Raw genomic sequence first — 16893 nt, forward strand, 5'->3', positions numbered from 1 at the left:
GCACTCTTAGCATTTCAGAAAAAAATCAAACCAATCTGTGATGTAGGAATTCTAAGAGACAACTGTCATCTTCTGAAAAATTATACTGATTGGACAGTTTCTTAACTGCTACATATTAGCATCAGTGCAATTCCTGAAAGGATGGATAAGTATGCTTCTCATCTGGGATTCAGGAAGTCCAGATTCAACAGTCTGCCTTTAAGTTTCCTGAGTGATATTGTGCCTGTACCATTTGGTGTCAGATTAAAAAAAACCCCACAGAATCCCCCACTCAAACCCCTAAAAACATATAAGCATTTAACATTGGTGGAAGCACTACATCACTTTGTTTAATTAATAAATATATTAATCATTTGCAATCTTTGAAGTAAAAACTGGACCCAAGGAGATGCCACAGTGTGTAGACTTGTATTTCCAGTGACTGTATCTCACCAAATGAACCTTCATTCCTTTTCAATTAATTACATTACCTCTACCACCCTGGCTAAAAGACTCACCCAGCTTGTAGCCCAGGCAGTTCTTCAAGTTAAGAAAGGACCTGAAACACTTTCCTGTGTTCATGAGTGTCCTCCAACCACTGGGGTATTAAGAAAATGGGAGACCTCTCTTTACCTTTTGGTATTTTAAAAGAAAAAAGAAACCCGTCCTGCACTTTGAAAATGGTTAAGCACTTAAGTGTTTAAGAAAAGGTTATGCCACAAACTGCATCCTCATAGCCTGCTTAAAATGCTTTGAAGCCTAGCCCCACATAAAGGGCAGTAAGTGCAATAATAGCTGCCAGTTTACCATGCTGGTTGCTTTGGACCTGGAGTGACTCCACCAGCTTTTTCCGTGCACTGGATATCGGAATCGAGATGCCTCACACAGGCCGTTTTATTCAACTCCAGAAGCCATGAGTTTGAAAGCTACATGCTGCAACATGAAGCTTCAGGCTTATAAGTGATGTTGTCTTTCAGCACGTGTTCTACCTGTCTAACATTAGACAACTAAGCTAGGCGCCTATGTTAAGAACTGAGCTGCCTCAGGTTTCCTGTGCTATGAATGGAGGGGGAGAGAAAGTGACTTTCATGGAACAACTCCACATCTCTAAACCACTTTCTGAAGGTCCCTTTTTCCTACTTAATTATAAAGATGCCCAACGTGAACATCACCCTAATCCAAATGTCTTGATTAAGGACAGAAAAATTAAATGGATAGCAGCTTCTATAGTCGTTTAGGCAGGCCAAGACTCACAAAGTGCATGTGCTTCTCTCCACATTCATAGCACTACTGTACTCCTCTGGAGAACGGTGTTTGTGCCCATTGCTCTATGACATTGCCATGTAGAAGACACAGCACTCAATTATTTAATTTCTGTAGAATGATCAGTAGAACTCAAGGAACCTGACTCTGGCCGATCTTACTCTATTCACAAACACATTTCTTCTTTCAGGAAATTATTTTACCTGTCACTGATTCGCTTGTGCTATGCTTTTGCTATTGCTTACATTTATGAACCACATATGTGATTCAGCAGCATTTACCCGAAGCAGGATAGCTGGTCCTCTAACTTGTCACTCTTTTTTTATTTCAGCTGAAACAATATATTACATTTTATGCAATGGCATCCTAACTCACCATGTCAAAGGCAATACTGATTATTTTCTGGAAATTGTCTGAGTCATCTCCTTCACATTTAGCTCTCGGCAAAGTTACAGGCCTGTTTTACTACAGCTCATATACTGTTCATAATCAGGAAAGCATAACCAGATAGTACTGCTCTAAATGCAGTACAGCTTACTGCTCCCTTAACAGCACTGATATTGATATATCACTGCAACTGGATTGCTACAAATGTACAACTACTATATTCCTGAAGGAGCAACTAGCCAACCAAATACACTTCCTGGATAGCATCGTTCTACAAAATACCAGCAGTTAATGGCTTTCTAAGTCTTACAGGCAGCCTGGAGCTTTTCACAAGCATTGTTACAATCCACTTAAACCTCTAGAAACCTCTAATATCTAGAAATGCTGTTATAATGAATGTTGTAGCAGTTAAGGTATATCTTGCTCTGTTGAAAACTAAATATGGAACTGAACGTAACCACTTTTTTCAGTCTGAAAAACGACCTCTGAGAGCTGCCACCTCCCTGTCGATAGGTTAACAGTGCAATTCAAAACTCAGTACTTCAGGATTGCTAATTATTTCAATATCCTTATGCCAGACACATTTGAGTAACATGCTTATAGTCTCACATATCCAAACTGCATTCCTATCTACTGAAAGCCATGATATTTATTTAACACCACCAGTGGGTAATCAATAAATTGCAAAATAAAATCAGAAGTACATTTCTAACAAACACAAACCTCAGTGGGGGAAACAAAACCACACTGGGACTAATTTGGCCGTATTCATTCATACACTTATATATGCAATCTCTTTAAAGACAGGCCGTGTCTGCCCTAGCATTGTAAGAGTTTACATCAAGTGTGACTTAGCTAACACAGAAGCTAGGTGACCAGCACCTTGAAAGCAGGAAAGACGTCAGACAGAGAAACCTATGCAGACATTGTATCTCAAAGGAACGAATGCTACTGGGCAAGCAACTGCTCTTTTATACAAGAGACCAACATTGCTGGTGCTCAGAATCACTGATCTCATCCACAATAAATGTATGGCATGAGAAGATAGGTACTGCTAATCTCATACTGATCTTTCTTCCACGAACTGAACATTAGACTTATTAATGGATTTACCCAAACTCATTCTCTGTACACAAAGTAACTAGCCACTAGTGCTGCTAAAAGACCAAAATTAACATTACTCTTATTTGAATGCTCTGAGGTCTTCTGTATGTGTTAGGTAAATCAATATGCACAAGCATGCTGATAGTAGAGTGAAATGAGGAATGAGTCTTGGAGACCTAACAACAGAATTGCTAGAACTGGAACAACCATCCTGCATTTTAAATTTTGAATCTTGAATGTTCGCCTAATGCAAGACTGACATGTTAACCTGTTCCCATCCATATGAAGTACATCGCCTCCTACAATCATAAAGTCATTGAATGGTTTGGGTTGGAAGGGACCTTAAAGATCATGTGGTTCCAACACCCCTGCCAAGGGCAAGAACACCTTCCAGCCTGGCCCTGAACACTTCCAGGGATGGAGCAGCCACAGCTGCTCCGGGCAACCTGTTCCAGTGCCTCACCACCCTCATAGTGAAGAATTTCTTCCTAATATCTAATCTAAATCTCTCTCAGTTTAAAGCCATCACCCCTTCTCCTATCACTACATGCCCTTGCAAAAAGCCCCTCTCCAGCTTTCTTTCTTGTAGGCCCCCTTCAGGTACTGAAAGGCTGCTATAAGGTCTCCCGGGTGCCTTCTCTTCTCCAGGCTGAACAACCCCAACTCTCTCAGCCTGTCTTCATAAGAGAGGTCCTCCAGCCCTCTGATCACCTTCATGGCCCTACTCTGGACGCGCTCCAACAGGTCCATGTCCTTCTTAATTTGGGGTCCCAGAGCTGGATGCAGTACTCCAGGTGAGGTCTCAACAAGAGCAGAGGGGCAGAATCACCTCCCTCGACCTGGTGTCCATGTTTCTTTTGGTGGGGTACAGCTGGCTTTCTGGGCTGCATGCACACATTGCCGAGTCACGCTGAGCTTCTCATCAACCAGCACCCCCAAGTCCTTCTCCTCATGGCTGCTCTCAATTCATTCTCACGCAGCGTGTGTTTATGCTTGGGATTGTCCTGACCTATATGCAGGACCTTGCACTTGGCCTTGCTGAACTTCATGAGGTTTGCACATGCCCACCTCTCAAGCCTGTCAAGGTCCCTCTAGCATCCCTTCCCTCCAGTGTGTCAACCACACCACACAGCTTGGTGACATTGGGAAACTTGCCAAGGATGCACTCAATCCCACTGTCCATATCGTCAACAAAGACATTAAACAGTGCTAGTCCCAATACCAACCCCTGGGGAACGCCGCTTGTCACTGGTCTCCACTTGGACATCAAGCTGTTGACCACAACTCTGAATGTGACCATCCAGCCAATTCCTTATCCATCTTTCAAATCTATGTCTTCTCCAATTCAGAGGCAGGGATATTGAGTGGGACAGTGTCAGATGCTTTGCACAAGTCCAGGGAGATGATGTCACTTTTCCCTTATCCACCATCACTGTAACCCCATCGTAGAAGGCCACCAAATATGTTAGGGCATGATTTGCCCTTAGTGAAGCCATATTGGCTGTCACCAATCACCTCCTTATTTTCCATGTGCCTTAGCATAGTTTCTAGAAGGATCTCCTCCTTGATCTTGCCAGGCACAGAGGTGAGACTGACTGGCCTGTAGCTCCCTGGGTCTTCCTTTTTTCCCCGTTTTAAAGACAAGTGTTACGTTTCCCCTTTTTCAGTCAGTGGGAACTTCACTGGACTGCCACAACTTCTCAAATATGATAGGCAGTCGTGTAGCAACTTCATCTGCAACTTCCCTCAGGACCCATGGATCCATCTCATCAGGTCACATGGACTTGTGGACCTTCAGGTTCCTTAGACGGTCTCAACCCTGACCTTCTCATACAGTAGACGGTTCTTATAATACAATAATACACAAAGCACTGTGAAAAGGTGCGTGACTACTGCAGGTACTCCAGCAGTTCTGTGCAGCCCTGAATTCCAGCTAGTGCGAGTGGAAAATAACATCCCTGTCCGGTGACATGACTTCTGGAATACGATATTCTGTATTTATTATTTGCTGTTTGGCTGCCTCTCCTGGAACAATATTCATAACTGAATCTTTTTTGTCGTCGTTGTTTTTTGGTGTGGTTTTTTTTTTTTTTTTTTCTAATTCCCCTGCCCCCCCTGAGGTTTCACAGGTGAGAGAACTGTACTATTTAAGACAGACTGTGGGGAGCTGGAGGAAAGAATGTCAGTACCAGATTGGATGCATATGGACCAACACCCTGTACTGCTGTGGCAAAAAGATGTGCTCCAAGCTGATAAAACATTAAGGTTTCCTTTAAAAATCGCCATTAGAATACTAGCCAGTTACTCGATAATGGAAGAGAAGGAAGCAAGTGAAGAATGATTCCTCTAGTGTGCATAACTGGTGGGAGTATCCTCCTTAATGCTTCCATCTCAGCTAAAAATTTCATTAGTGGTTGTCATTACTGAGCTGCTAAGCACGAAGAGCTCTGCCTCAGTAACCACTCCTAAATTACTTAGTATTGAAAATAGCTCTGGCTCCATGAAAGCCAGTGCCAAAAGCAACACCATGGCTGGCCGTGGAACCACAGGAACCACAGTGCCCAGTATCAATGAGGGGAGGAGAATGGTGAAGACTGAGAAAGGCTGAAAGGCAGACAGACCTTTTGGAGTTCCGCATCTTTTTGGGACTACGTTTTTCCAGTTACCACAAGGTGTGAACTGGATTGGAGATCACCATTTGTCTATGTAATCTTAAGAGATCAGTTATCTTAGCTCCCAGGGGGAACACACTCTTCTCTGTCACTTTCAGAAGTATGATCTGGCTGCTTATTTTTGTCCCTAGGATTTCCTATTCTTTACAAAGACTTTGAAATAGTTCGTAATTGCTCTTACCATTTTGCTACTCATAATAGTATCATGAGCCTCTGTGTTCCTACTTGTAACGTGACTTCCAATGAAGTCACAGACAATATCACTATATTACAAATTAATCTATTTAGCACATAAAATACTGTAGGAATAATTCTGAAGACAGAGGGCATTAATCTTATACTCTACCCACACTTTAACATCTTTCACAGATGTTTTGCATATTAACACATTATTAAAACTGTATTGGAACGCAACATTAAGTGTACTTGGCCTTCCCACCAAAAGCATTAGAATAATCTGCTGCTGGTGGCACAGGAGCCTTCCCTCAGAACACAGAATGATAATGTTCAATTACTTAAGACATCTATTTAAATGTGTACTGCTTTGAGGGGTTATGAAACATAGATCAGGAGATGAATTTTAACAAAACTCCACTTTAAATTAAAAGAGAGAGAATGTAATGGCTTATTATAATATTTGCTACTGTAGGTAACAAAATTGTACCTGAGTATAAATTTACCAGTATAGTGAATATAGACTGGGAACTTTTCCTAGTTTAAAAGATTTCAATGGGTCAAAAATTAACATGTTAGGACCCAAAACATGTATATGCTTTCAATATTTAAGTTCCTATTTTTCACATCTGAGGTTTCAATAAAAGTCCTTCATCATGTTATATTTGGGCATAGAAACCTTCATATGTACCTATTACTGAATGATGCATGAGATTGTTTTAATGTATTAGGAAACAGAACACATGTGAAATGAAACTCAATTAGAAAGCATAGTAAAGAAAGCATGTTACCTGGACATGATGGGCAACACTGCCCTGGATGTATGGTGGGGTTGCCACAATTAGGAACAGGGCAGGTGATTAAGGCACACATTTCCCGTCCATTGTGACAGTAACACTCCCTGCAGCCATCATGCCAGCTCTCCTCATTCTCATGTCGGCGCCCATCCATTGACAGGCAAGAGCCTGTTTTAACGGGAGGCATAAGAGAAGCAGTTGCCTCTGCATGAAATCAAAGAAAAATGAAGTGTCCTGATAAGCATGTGTTGCTTAGGAAAAAACCACATCAACTTCATGCCTGGACTGCATTTGTTTTTAAAGCACATAGAACTATTAATCATTTGATTTTGTATCATTTATGCTTAGGAATAAAATAACAACACACATGAAACAATTGAAAGGTACACTGTAGGGGATGGTAGGATGTAGTAAAATGTAATTCCTTGGAAAATATAATCCCTTCTTTCTATTGTATCTACACTTAATCATACAGAAATGCAGTATTGTAATATAAGAAACAAGAAATGCAACGGAGGGAAACAGCAGAAAGCACAAAGCATATTTAAAACGAAATCTTTAAATATCACAGTGTATTAGATTACCTACGACTGTCTGATAGCAAGTAGAATATAAAAGCATTTCTAAGAGCTAAAAATGGTCTTGTATCATCAATGACAAGAAATTACAAGCAAGTTCTAACAGGGTCATGCTAGATACTGGAAATATTTCATAAAATACTTACCTATGAGAAATTATTTGCTTACATTACTATGATAAATGAGATGTTTGGAACATACCTGCCCTGACAATTTTATCCCTCGTTCCCAGCTTTTACTGAGATGAGAATACAGTAGCTTGGACTGCTGCGTTACTTGCACTCAGCCAGAACATGCAAGCAGTTGGTCTAGGGAGGATAAAGTCTCCTTTGTATCTTAAGGGGTATTTAAGTGCTGCAGCATTCAGCCTCAATGTATTCTTTGTTAATCAGCAGAGTGAATTTAGAGCTCAACACTCCCTCACCCACATCATTATGATGATGAAGGATTTAGGATCAGTTTGCCAGTGAAGTGACTTGTTTTCAGTGGTATGTCAACCATGTTCTGCTGACGCTTACATACATATACGGTTATTTGTATTGAGTTGCTTATTTAATTTTCTGTTTAAAAAAGGATGCAGTATGAAAAGTAGTAATGTTTATATGTAATGTTAGTAAGGTTTTTTTTTTGTTGTTGTTGTTGCTGTTTTTTTTTTCCTAACGTGGGTCAGCACTACTTCAGCTGTGGCAGATCTATCCAAGGTGGTCTAAGAACCACAGGCAGATGGTACAAAGTTAGTTTGATGCATGTAAGAACCCAATACACAGAAATTACATTACTATACCATTTTGTGATTTAAAAAGAAAAGCCATGGCGTAAGGATAAAATACTTCTTAAAACAGACTTCATCCTATTGCAAGAATGGAAATACTATGAAAAAAATTTATATAGAGTTACTACACTTTTATACTTTTATATCAGATTATATATTAATTCCTGTTTGAATTAAAATCACTGGAATACTGTCCTACATTAAAATGATTACTGACACATGAAAGTCTTAGATAGTAATACCCTTCCTCGTCCTTAATAAATAATCTGATGTAATCAAACCTTTCTTCATGAAATATTCTAAAGTATACTCCAAAATTTGGAGAAACCAACCAAGCACATAGGCAAGTATTCAAAATTAACTTCACAAACTGAGATTGTTTTCACTTTTCAGCTTTTAATTAAAATTAGTACAAAAGAAAATACTGAAAGAAGAATCCAAATGCCCAAATACAAAATGGGAATAACTGGATAACTAGATGTATGGTTGAAATGATCTGGGATTATGGTAACTCACAAGTAAAAATGAGTCAGTAATGTGATACTAATACAAAGAAGGCAAGTTCAATCTAAGATACAAGTACAGGAGCACTGTAAATTTAAATGCAGTACTACCTCTTCTAGTTTGATGTTTTTACTACTGCTAAGTACAATATCCAGTTTTTGAACTGTGATGAGAGACTAAAATAACTGGATTTATTTGATTTAGAAGAAAAACCCAAAAGCAAAAAACCAAAAAATGTTTAAGGGGCTCCAATTGCAACCCCTTAAATTCTAAAGGGAATGGTGCTTAGCTGTTCCATATGTCTGCTGAGCTTAGGACAAGAAATATGTGGGTCAATTTGTAGACAGGGAGACAGAAATATCAGAAAATTTATTTTCTAATGTCACATTTTGGTAACTACAGGAAAACATTATTTTAGAGAGCTTTTTAAATTTTTTTTTTTTTTTTTTGAGACAAACATCTGTCAAGGATTATCCAGATACACTCTATTTTATGTGAGGGCAGACAAATGTACTCAGTTTTCCAGAGGACTATCCCATCCCTGTACTTCTATGGTTCTACTTCTATTAATCCTAGCATAAGCTATGGCAGAAGCCATTAAGAAAGCGGAGTTAATTCACAGGCACATCCTTGCCTCTTACTTAGGGATTTTGGGTCAAAATTTTAACAAGGACTCACAGCTCCCCCAGAACATACTGGTGATTATTCTAATTATTCTTGGACAAGTTGCTAATGAAGTGACATTGAAGTGATACAGTCATGGCTTAGTATCTTAGACTTAGAGAGGGATTAAGTTACTTTTGCTAAATATTTGTGCATGTTTTAAAATCCATCCTTGTTAAGGAAAGCACTTAAAAGTGCGCATACACAAAATTAGTAACTGAAGAGTTGCATCTGTTTATAGTCTGAGACTATAAACCTGAGACTCAGATCTTAAGTCAGAGAACACCTTGTCTATATTCCATCACAGCATTACAACAATCAGAAAAAGTGTGCTGACTGTGAACATGGAGACAAATAAGAAGATATGTGATGAGAATTGTCTTGATGGGACTCCATTCAGCAGTTACCCTTTCTTATTTAATTTTAAAAATTTTTATTTCTAGTAGAAGTCATATGTTGCTGCTTATGTCAGTCAAATCTCTCTCTACTTCTCATATGTGCAAGGTACATTTATAACATTTCAATTCTTTTTGCTAGAAGTCTTAAAGTTTTGTTATCGTCTTCTGCAGTGCATGATATCATGTGGAAAAAATACAATGTTGGATCCTTCTGATTTATATGATTGCATATTTGCCTTCAACTACAGGACAGTGACTTCAGGAACTCATACACTTTCTTCCAGTCCCATGTTCCCATAGCTTGTCTTATTATATTTTATCATTTTTTAAAAATGCAAAAGAAATACCTGCTAAAAAAGTTAAGAATGAAGTCATTACACAAAGCAATGGGAAGATATTCAAACTTACTTCCCTAGAGCTAGAAATCAAAACACACAAGTAAGAATCAAAGAAAATACGCATGAAAGAGCAGTTAGGATCAGAGAGAGCTTGAGCACAAACGGAAAGTTATTAAATGCAACACATGGAGATGAGCAATGAAGGAAGACTGAAACCCATACTAAAACAAAACACAAACTGAAAATATCTTTAAAAAGAGACATGTTAAAAACAGCACAAAACTAAAGCAGACAACTAATGATTCTCTTATCTCAACCTCCACCTCGAACTTGGTGGTTACAGGTTTGGGATATGGCACATGTGAAATCTTTAGCTTAAGAACAGTCAGTCCTTTCTCCTGGGTAAGTACTCTCTCTACTCATTGTTCCTCAAGACCACCTGAAAGGCGTCCAGGAAACAGTACTCTAATTTTACGTGGTGTACAGGGCATCTATCAAATCCGGAACTTGAGTTTGTAAAGAAAAGATGAAGAAGGTGAAGAAGCTTAGATGAACACCGCTACTGAAAAAACACCCCCAAATCCTCAACTAGCTTATTTCTAGTAGTTACTTAGAAGCCTGATCTAATTTTTATTAATGATAATGAACTGATTTTTGAGACTTTGTAATGGGAGATGAAAGTGGATCTGAGGCTTTCTGCTGATGCCAACATGAACACAGATAATAACTAACACCTGCAAAACAATACAGTCCTTTGAGCAAAGTTGAACCAACTCTCCCCACCATAATCTGTGCAGTATTTCTCTTTCTTCTTTTGCTCTAGCTTCCAAATGCTTTGAAAACAAGTTCTAATTAGAGGTGGTCATGCACTCTCACCTACCTCTGCACTTGCAGATAACACAGCCGTGATTGTTCTGCTGGAAGCCCATCGGACAGATTTTACCACAAGGCAGGTCTGGGCATTTCTTACACCGACAGATTTCACAGCCATGCTTGTTCTTCCTAGATGACCAAAATAATTTGTAAAAGGTCAGCAGGTCACTTAAAATATCTACATGTCATGATCTTTAAATCAAAAGCATCCCGTAAACAAGTGACTGATCAAGTAAAGAAAATTATTGTTAACTGTTACCCCTAGGTTCAGCGGGTCTATGGGGTGTACAGGTGTCCATCCCTGGCATGTGCTCCCTCCACATGACCAGTGAAATCTCTGCATTTGGTATTTTCAAGCCATAGCAGATAATATACACATATGTGCTTGTGACCACTATTGATGATCGATTCTTTTTTCAAGTGAAAAAGTAGAAAGAATAACTTCCAAAACTGTGAAGAAGTTGGAGGGTTACGTAGCAATCTGCTAGAATTACTATGTTTTTATAACACAAATTACTGTTAACTTTTTTTCCTCCAACAATAGGTAAAGTACAGTAGATTTCCTCTCTTGCATGTTAAAACTGGAGAGATTTCTGAAAACATTAAATATCAGACACAAAGCTTACTTGAAAACTAGCATGTGGAATGCCAAAAACCAATATAAGAAGTAGTAAACACACAGTAACGTATTTCGAAACCGAGAAAACCAGAGAACTTTTCAGCAGACAGAGTACAGAGAATCAAGAACACAAATGCTTCCAAAGCTTCCAGGTGAAGCTAGGCAGGAGTCTAGAGCACCACCTGACAGCATGCTTTCACAGTACCATAAAAACATGCTGCTTCTAAGAATCCTATACTGAACACTTGCTTGTCTTTTTTCAGGAAGACAGATAATACCGCTAAAACTCTAGGCACAAGTGTACTATTTCCCTTCATACAGAGATAGAGGAATTTTCTGTTTCTTCCCAAGATACAGGAAAAAAAAACCAAAGTTGTAATGAAATTCAAGACAAAGAAGGGAAAAAAACCCAATAAATGTTTTCACGAGTCTGCTGATAAACATATAGCTCTAGTGAGATAACTCACTAAAATGGGGAAAAACATTTAGTGGGAAACTGACGGATCCCTCACTGAATACTATACGATTAAATGCACACCAGGTCCCCCCCAAATCAAGACAAGACATAGGAAGTTAAAGAAGAACATCTAGAGGGACAGACTAGAAATAAACGATGTAAATCTCTAAAAAGCCTGACTTCAAGATCTGAAGACTTTATTTAATTTTTAGTTAAAAGGCTAAGGAAAACAAATTGTCACACGGGAGGATGGAGAATGGAGGACTTTCTGTCCTATCCATCGTTTTTTCCTCCTTAATCTCTGTAACTGCAGTCCTTTTAATATCAGAAGTGCCTCTTTCCATTAATGTGCAGAGCTCTGTGAACTCTAATGTGCTTGTGAACTCTATGAGTAGTTTTTTTCAGAGAATTTTGAAAAGGTTTTGGTATCTTTAAAGATGCACAAACCTGGATTTTTCAAGTACCAACCTTTGACAGTCTTAAAATAAACAAAAGACGACCCAAACCACAAGGATGATGATTACTACTTAACTTTTCACTATCTAATATACCTTTCTTTTAATACTTGCTTCTTTAGCCTCCTATTTGTGACCAAAGTTTTACATTAAAATAGACATTTGTCTTCCATCACATCCTATGCTTTTAACAGTCCTAACAGGCTTGGAAGTCACAGAAGGTTTGCTATTTTAGAAAAGTAATTGGCACGGTAACAGTAAAGAACCGAACAAATGTACTATACAACTGCAAATCTAAATAATTTTAGCACCAAAGCGAGCCTTGAAGTGAAATGATCTTAAAATATTTCTTACCACAACTTTAGCCCTTTATACTACAAACTGTTACCTACATAGTTATCTTTAAATGTTAACTCATTTCATTCAGTGCAATTATTCGTATATTTTGGAGACAGTGACAAGATTAGGGTGCTCATTTCTAACATTTGTGGTTTTTTTTTTATTTAAATTGCAATAATCTTAAGACTTATTAAACACTTATCATTTAAAAATACCAAATATTACGCTCAATTAAATTACATTCTACATTTAAAAACAGAATTTGGACTAAAGATTATTTTCCAATTAGCTTTAAAAAGGTTAAAGTTCATTTTTTTTCAGGTGTACAAAAACACAAGGGAAAGACAGGGTTCCTAAAACACTAGGATCTGCTTGAAAACAACTTGTTTTTAAACCATCTTTATTTTACTGCTAGCTACCATACTATGCCCATTAATATTTGCTGTCATTTCTAAAATGCTTTTGCTACATAGACCACATACATTTTCTAATAAAACTGTTTTATGCACAGTTTATTCAAAAATAAAAAAGGAGAAAGAGAAGAGTGTGTTTCAGCTTATCTAAGGCCAGAAAGCACATGCAGAAATAAGTACTTTTCCTTTGTAGGTCAATATACTAAATGAGTCATACATACAGTCTAAAAATTACTACTCTACAACAACCAGTGTAATCCTGTGAGAGGCTGAACATTATATTTTTTATAATGCCTTCTATTTGAAGATGAGTTATGTCGTTCAGTGCCAGTCCATGGAGCAGTCCTGACCTGTGTGATGTTTTCACCCACCTCCCACAACTCCTCTGAATAGGATATGGTACGGTGGGGCAGACAGTGTGCCTTGGACTGGGGGGTGCCTAGGCAAGTCATTAAATGGTCCAGACCTGATACTCTGAGACAATGTCTGATCAAGGTGTCACTTTATCATGTCTAGGACTTAAAATTAATAGTTGCAAACTAGAAGATTCATTACTTATGCTTTTTTAACTTAACCATTTTTCTTCTGTTTCACTAAATTCCAGATACTTTCCACTTCTGAAGATCTGAAGCTTGGTAGTTTTAGTCTTCCCCAGGTGTACAAAGTAAGCCTAGTAAATCTCAGAAATAAAGCCTGCCTTATTATTCTCTTCTTCAACATCATAAACCTTACTATTTTTCAAGAAATTTCCTACTCTTATGTGACAGTATGACAACTTTGTCCATAAGTTTAGAAAATAACTTGAATTTGTGACTGAAATTTGTATCCTTTAACAGATTACCCTTGACGCATGATCAACACTGAAAAATACTTGCACGTAGGACTAAGCATCTCTGTGTTTAAAGTGTTCTGCTCTCAGGACTTTCTCTATCCTTCTCAGAAACCGAGACATTAGTTCTTTTTTGCAGGAAAGCATTCCAGGAAAATGAATTATTTGATCAATTTCTTTATATAAAGGTATGGCCCATCCATCTTTTTTTTCTTCAGTCCTCTCTGATTTTCATTCAGAAGACTGAACCATTTCTGGGTAGACAGACAGCATTAACGCAAGCTTCAGGTATATCCACACTGAAGAAGATGGCATGGACACCTTCAGATTTCCCCATACAATCAGCTAGATTATTACCAAGATATACCACGAATTTCTTGACAATCATCATCTTAACTGCTTAGGCACAGGTATCAGCAAGACGATACTCTCAGATCCCACAACCTAAGGGACTCTATAGGTCAAGAGGATTGCATTCAAACACAGAAAATCAGTTTATTAAGGCACAAAGTATATTAGGCTCTATTCTGGCGTTCTTATCTTTCTCTGAAGACGTATAGTACGTAAGAGTATGTAAAGGCTAAATAGAAGACATACAGCTAGAGAACAGCCTCAACTTACAGAAGGTAGGCTTCTATGGTGCATATCAAAAAGTAATGCTGTGAGAACTTCAACAGCTTAATATCTGCTCCTGCATCTTCAGATCAGATTTAATTTACATGCTTCACTTTAGTGAAGCAGAACTCTATATTCTATCCCCCATTCCCTTCCCTATGAAGAGAAATAAAATTTCCATTTCCAACTAGAGTATTAATACTCATTTTTAGAGATTTCTCCTTTGAGGCCTTTCAAAAAAACACAGACACATCTCACCTAAAGCGTAACGAGAGAAGGCCAATAGAATTATTTCAGATTTTTTTGTTGTTGTGTTCAAAAGGTATCCTTGATGATTTATACTGGTGTGTCAGAGTATAAACCTTACACATCGCAGGTCAAATTCATTGCAATCTGAGGGTCAACTTCCAATGATACATAAGGATCTTCCTCATCTTAGTTCAAAACTTCCTTTAGAAAACCAGTTAAGTCAGAGTTCATGAGAGAGACCATGAAAGTCAGACCTCCCAAACCAAGTAACAGGTTTCTGAGTTAATAAAAGTTCATTAATTAATTAATTCAGTTCCACGGAACAGCCTACTTCGCTGCAAAGCTAACCATACTACGAAGTAGTATAAAAGACAACAGTAAAAATCAGAAGTTGCAGAGTAAAGATATATGTAAGCAGAAGTAAGGGGCCCATCTTTACTGAAAGCTAAGGAAGTAAACAGGACCAGAGAAAATATTATTCTTTTTAGCAGTTATATGTGGTCTGGTCACAAGTGAGGCAGACATAAATCAAGAGCATGACTGACAGTCACACAGACTGGGGAGCACAGGCCCAGGGATGGAAATTTACTGTCTTAACTTATCTTAAAAGAATATTTGCTTTTTCCTGAAGATTCAGAATTTTGAAGGTTAAAAACATTCAGTTCACCACACGTTATTAAGGCCTCTACTATGTTCCTTTTAAAGTTGTAAAAATACTGTCTGCTTTCCTCTAAATAAAAATTACAGTTTATATAAAAAAATCCATGTTGTTGGGAAAGAACTAAAAGAATGCAACAGTAAACTTAATACATTTACACAAACAAAACACATTAATAGTAAATGACTTTGGTAAGTATAGTCCAGAACAATCCTTATCAGCAGTAGAAAAACATTAACGCTTCCATGGGACATTTACGTTGGGACTGTCAGTGAAGAAAACCTGTAGTAGTAAATGGAAAGAAACTAAAAGGAGAAACAAACTTGTCTGCTTTAGATACCACAGAAACGTCAAAGAATAGAGTTCACTAGAATGGAAATAAACACCTAGACCTTGGTTCATGAATATATTAAAGCTATATCTGTGAAGTCAAAAAGGCAAAGACAAAAGACACTAAACAGACCTTATTTAATGGTTTTCTCATATTATAGCTTGTGAACAGACTAAAGCAAATGGTCTTGAAAATAATAATTTATTTATGCACTTGTAATATTAAAATTAAAAAAAAAGCTTTTCCTGCTCCAAGCTGAATGATATTCAATCACGCTGAGTAAGCAGTGAAAAATTTTGTAGTTCATACCAACTGCCTCTGCTGTTATGCAAACGCATGCACACACTCCTTGAGCATGTGGATGAAAAAAGTCGTCTCAGATTCTGTCCTGATATCTTAAAGTTATCAACCCTGCTACAGACAATAAATTAAGAGCTACAATATGGAAAAAGTATAAACCCCAAGATCTAACAGCTTTAGTGTGCCCTTTAAATACGACATTAGATTAATCCGCTGAGTTTATAAACTAATTTGAAAAATAACCAGTAACTGAGTATTCTTAATGGAAATTAGTTTTTAAAACACAAATATAAGCCAGAAATAAATGTTCAGATATACAGTCTGGAGGCTGCTGAGCTCACATCCTGTACTTGCTACTGAAGATGGTTTACGGCTCGTGAACAAAACAGATGGCTTCCATCTTTGTTGCAAATAGCAATGAAATATATTCTGATGGCCATTATTCAGAATTTTTCTCTCTTTGAGAGGAGAGAAAAGAGCTAGTGCAAATGATTTCAGTGCCCCTTGAGAAATGGTTACACCATATGAAGACTAGATGGCAATTTCCAGCAAATGCTTTAATATAGTTGCAAGTTATATTCCTTCATTGCTGTTGTCTCATCCCAGCCACCCTTCCTGCTGATTTCATTGCAGAGTTCTCACAGTTTCAGACACCCCGACACCATTTGCCTCTGGCTCCCAGCTTTAAAAGACGTGATCTTGGATTTTGTGCCTGCTCAGTAGCATGGCTCAAACTTTACTCTCCCTGGATGCTTTCTAAGCAAGTCTTCATGCTTTGAACTTGTTTTAATTGACTTCACTCCTTTGATCCGTAACATAAACAACTTTATCCTATCTAAAAACTTGAGACATCTAACCACTCATTATTTCTGCTCAATCTTTCACGTTTCTTTTGTTCTGCTACCTGTCTTCAGCAATCCTTGCCTTTGAAGCCACTAGGCAAAAGTTCTTGTGATGAAAAAATCAACATCCCTTTTCTGTAACTTCCCTCCTGCTCTGCCTTCTCTTACTTGCAAAACTGAAAATAACTCTCAGCCACTCTTGAAGTCAGTATGCCTGAAGATAATTTCATTTAAAATTCTTACTTCTTCTCTCTCATCTACTAAACTTTGCGTTTTGGGGACAG

At 37.9% G+C, this 16893-nt stretch overlaps 1 protein-coding gene across 2 annotated transcripts in view; it reads right to left on the reverse strand.

Moving 5' to 3' along the window:
* CRIM1 (cysteine rich transmembrane BMP regulator 1) overlaps positions 1-16893 on the reverse strand; it is a 194278-nt gene that overhangs the window by 13849 nt on the left and 163536 nt on the right. For both annotated transcript variants that reach the window (XM_075089307.1, XM_075089306.1), the window contains 2 exons: positions 10510-10631; positions 6371-6580 (listed from right to left, as the gene is read on the reverse strand). In XM_075089307.1, coding sequence (XP_074945408.1) covers positions 6371-6580; positions 10510-10631 — 332 coding nt within the window. The remainder of the gene's footprint in view (positions 1-6370; positions 6581-10509; positions 10632-16893) is intronic.

The sequence above is a fragment of the Phalacrocorax aristotelis genome, chromosome 3 (genome assembly GCF_949628215.1).
Source record: "Phalacrocorax aristotelis chromosome 3, bGulAri2.1, whole genome shotgun sequence".
NCBI lineage: Eukaryota > Metazoa > Chordata > Aves > Suliformes > Phalacrocoracidae > Phalacrocorax > Phalacrocorax aristotelis.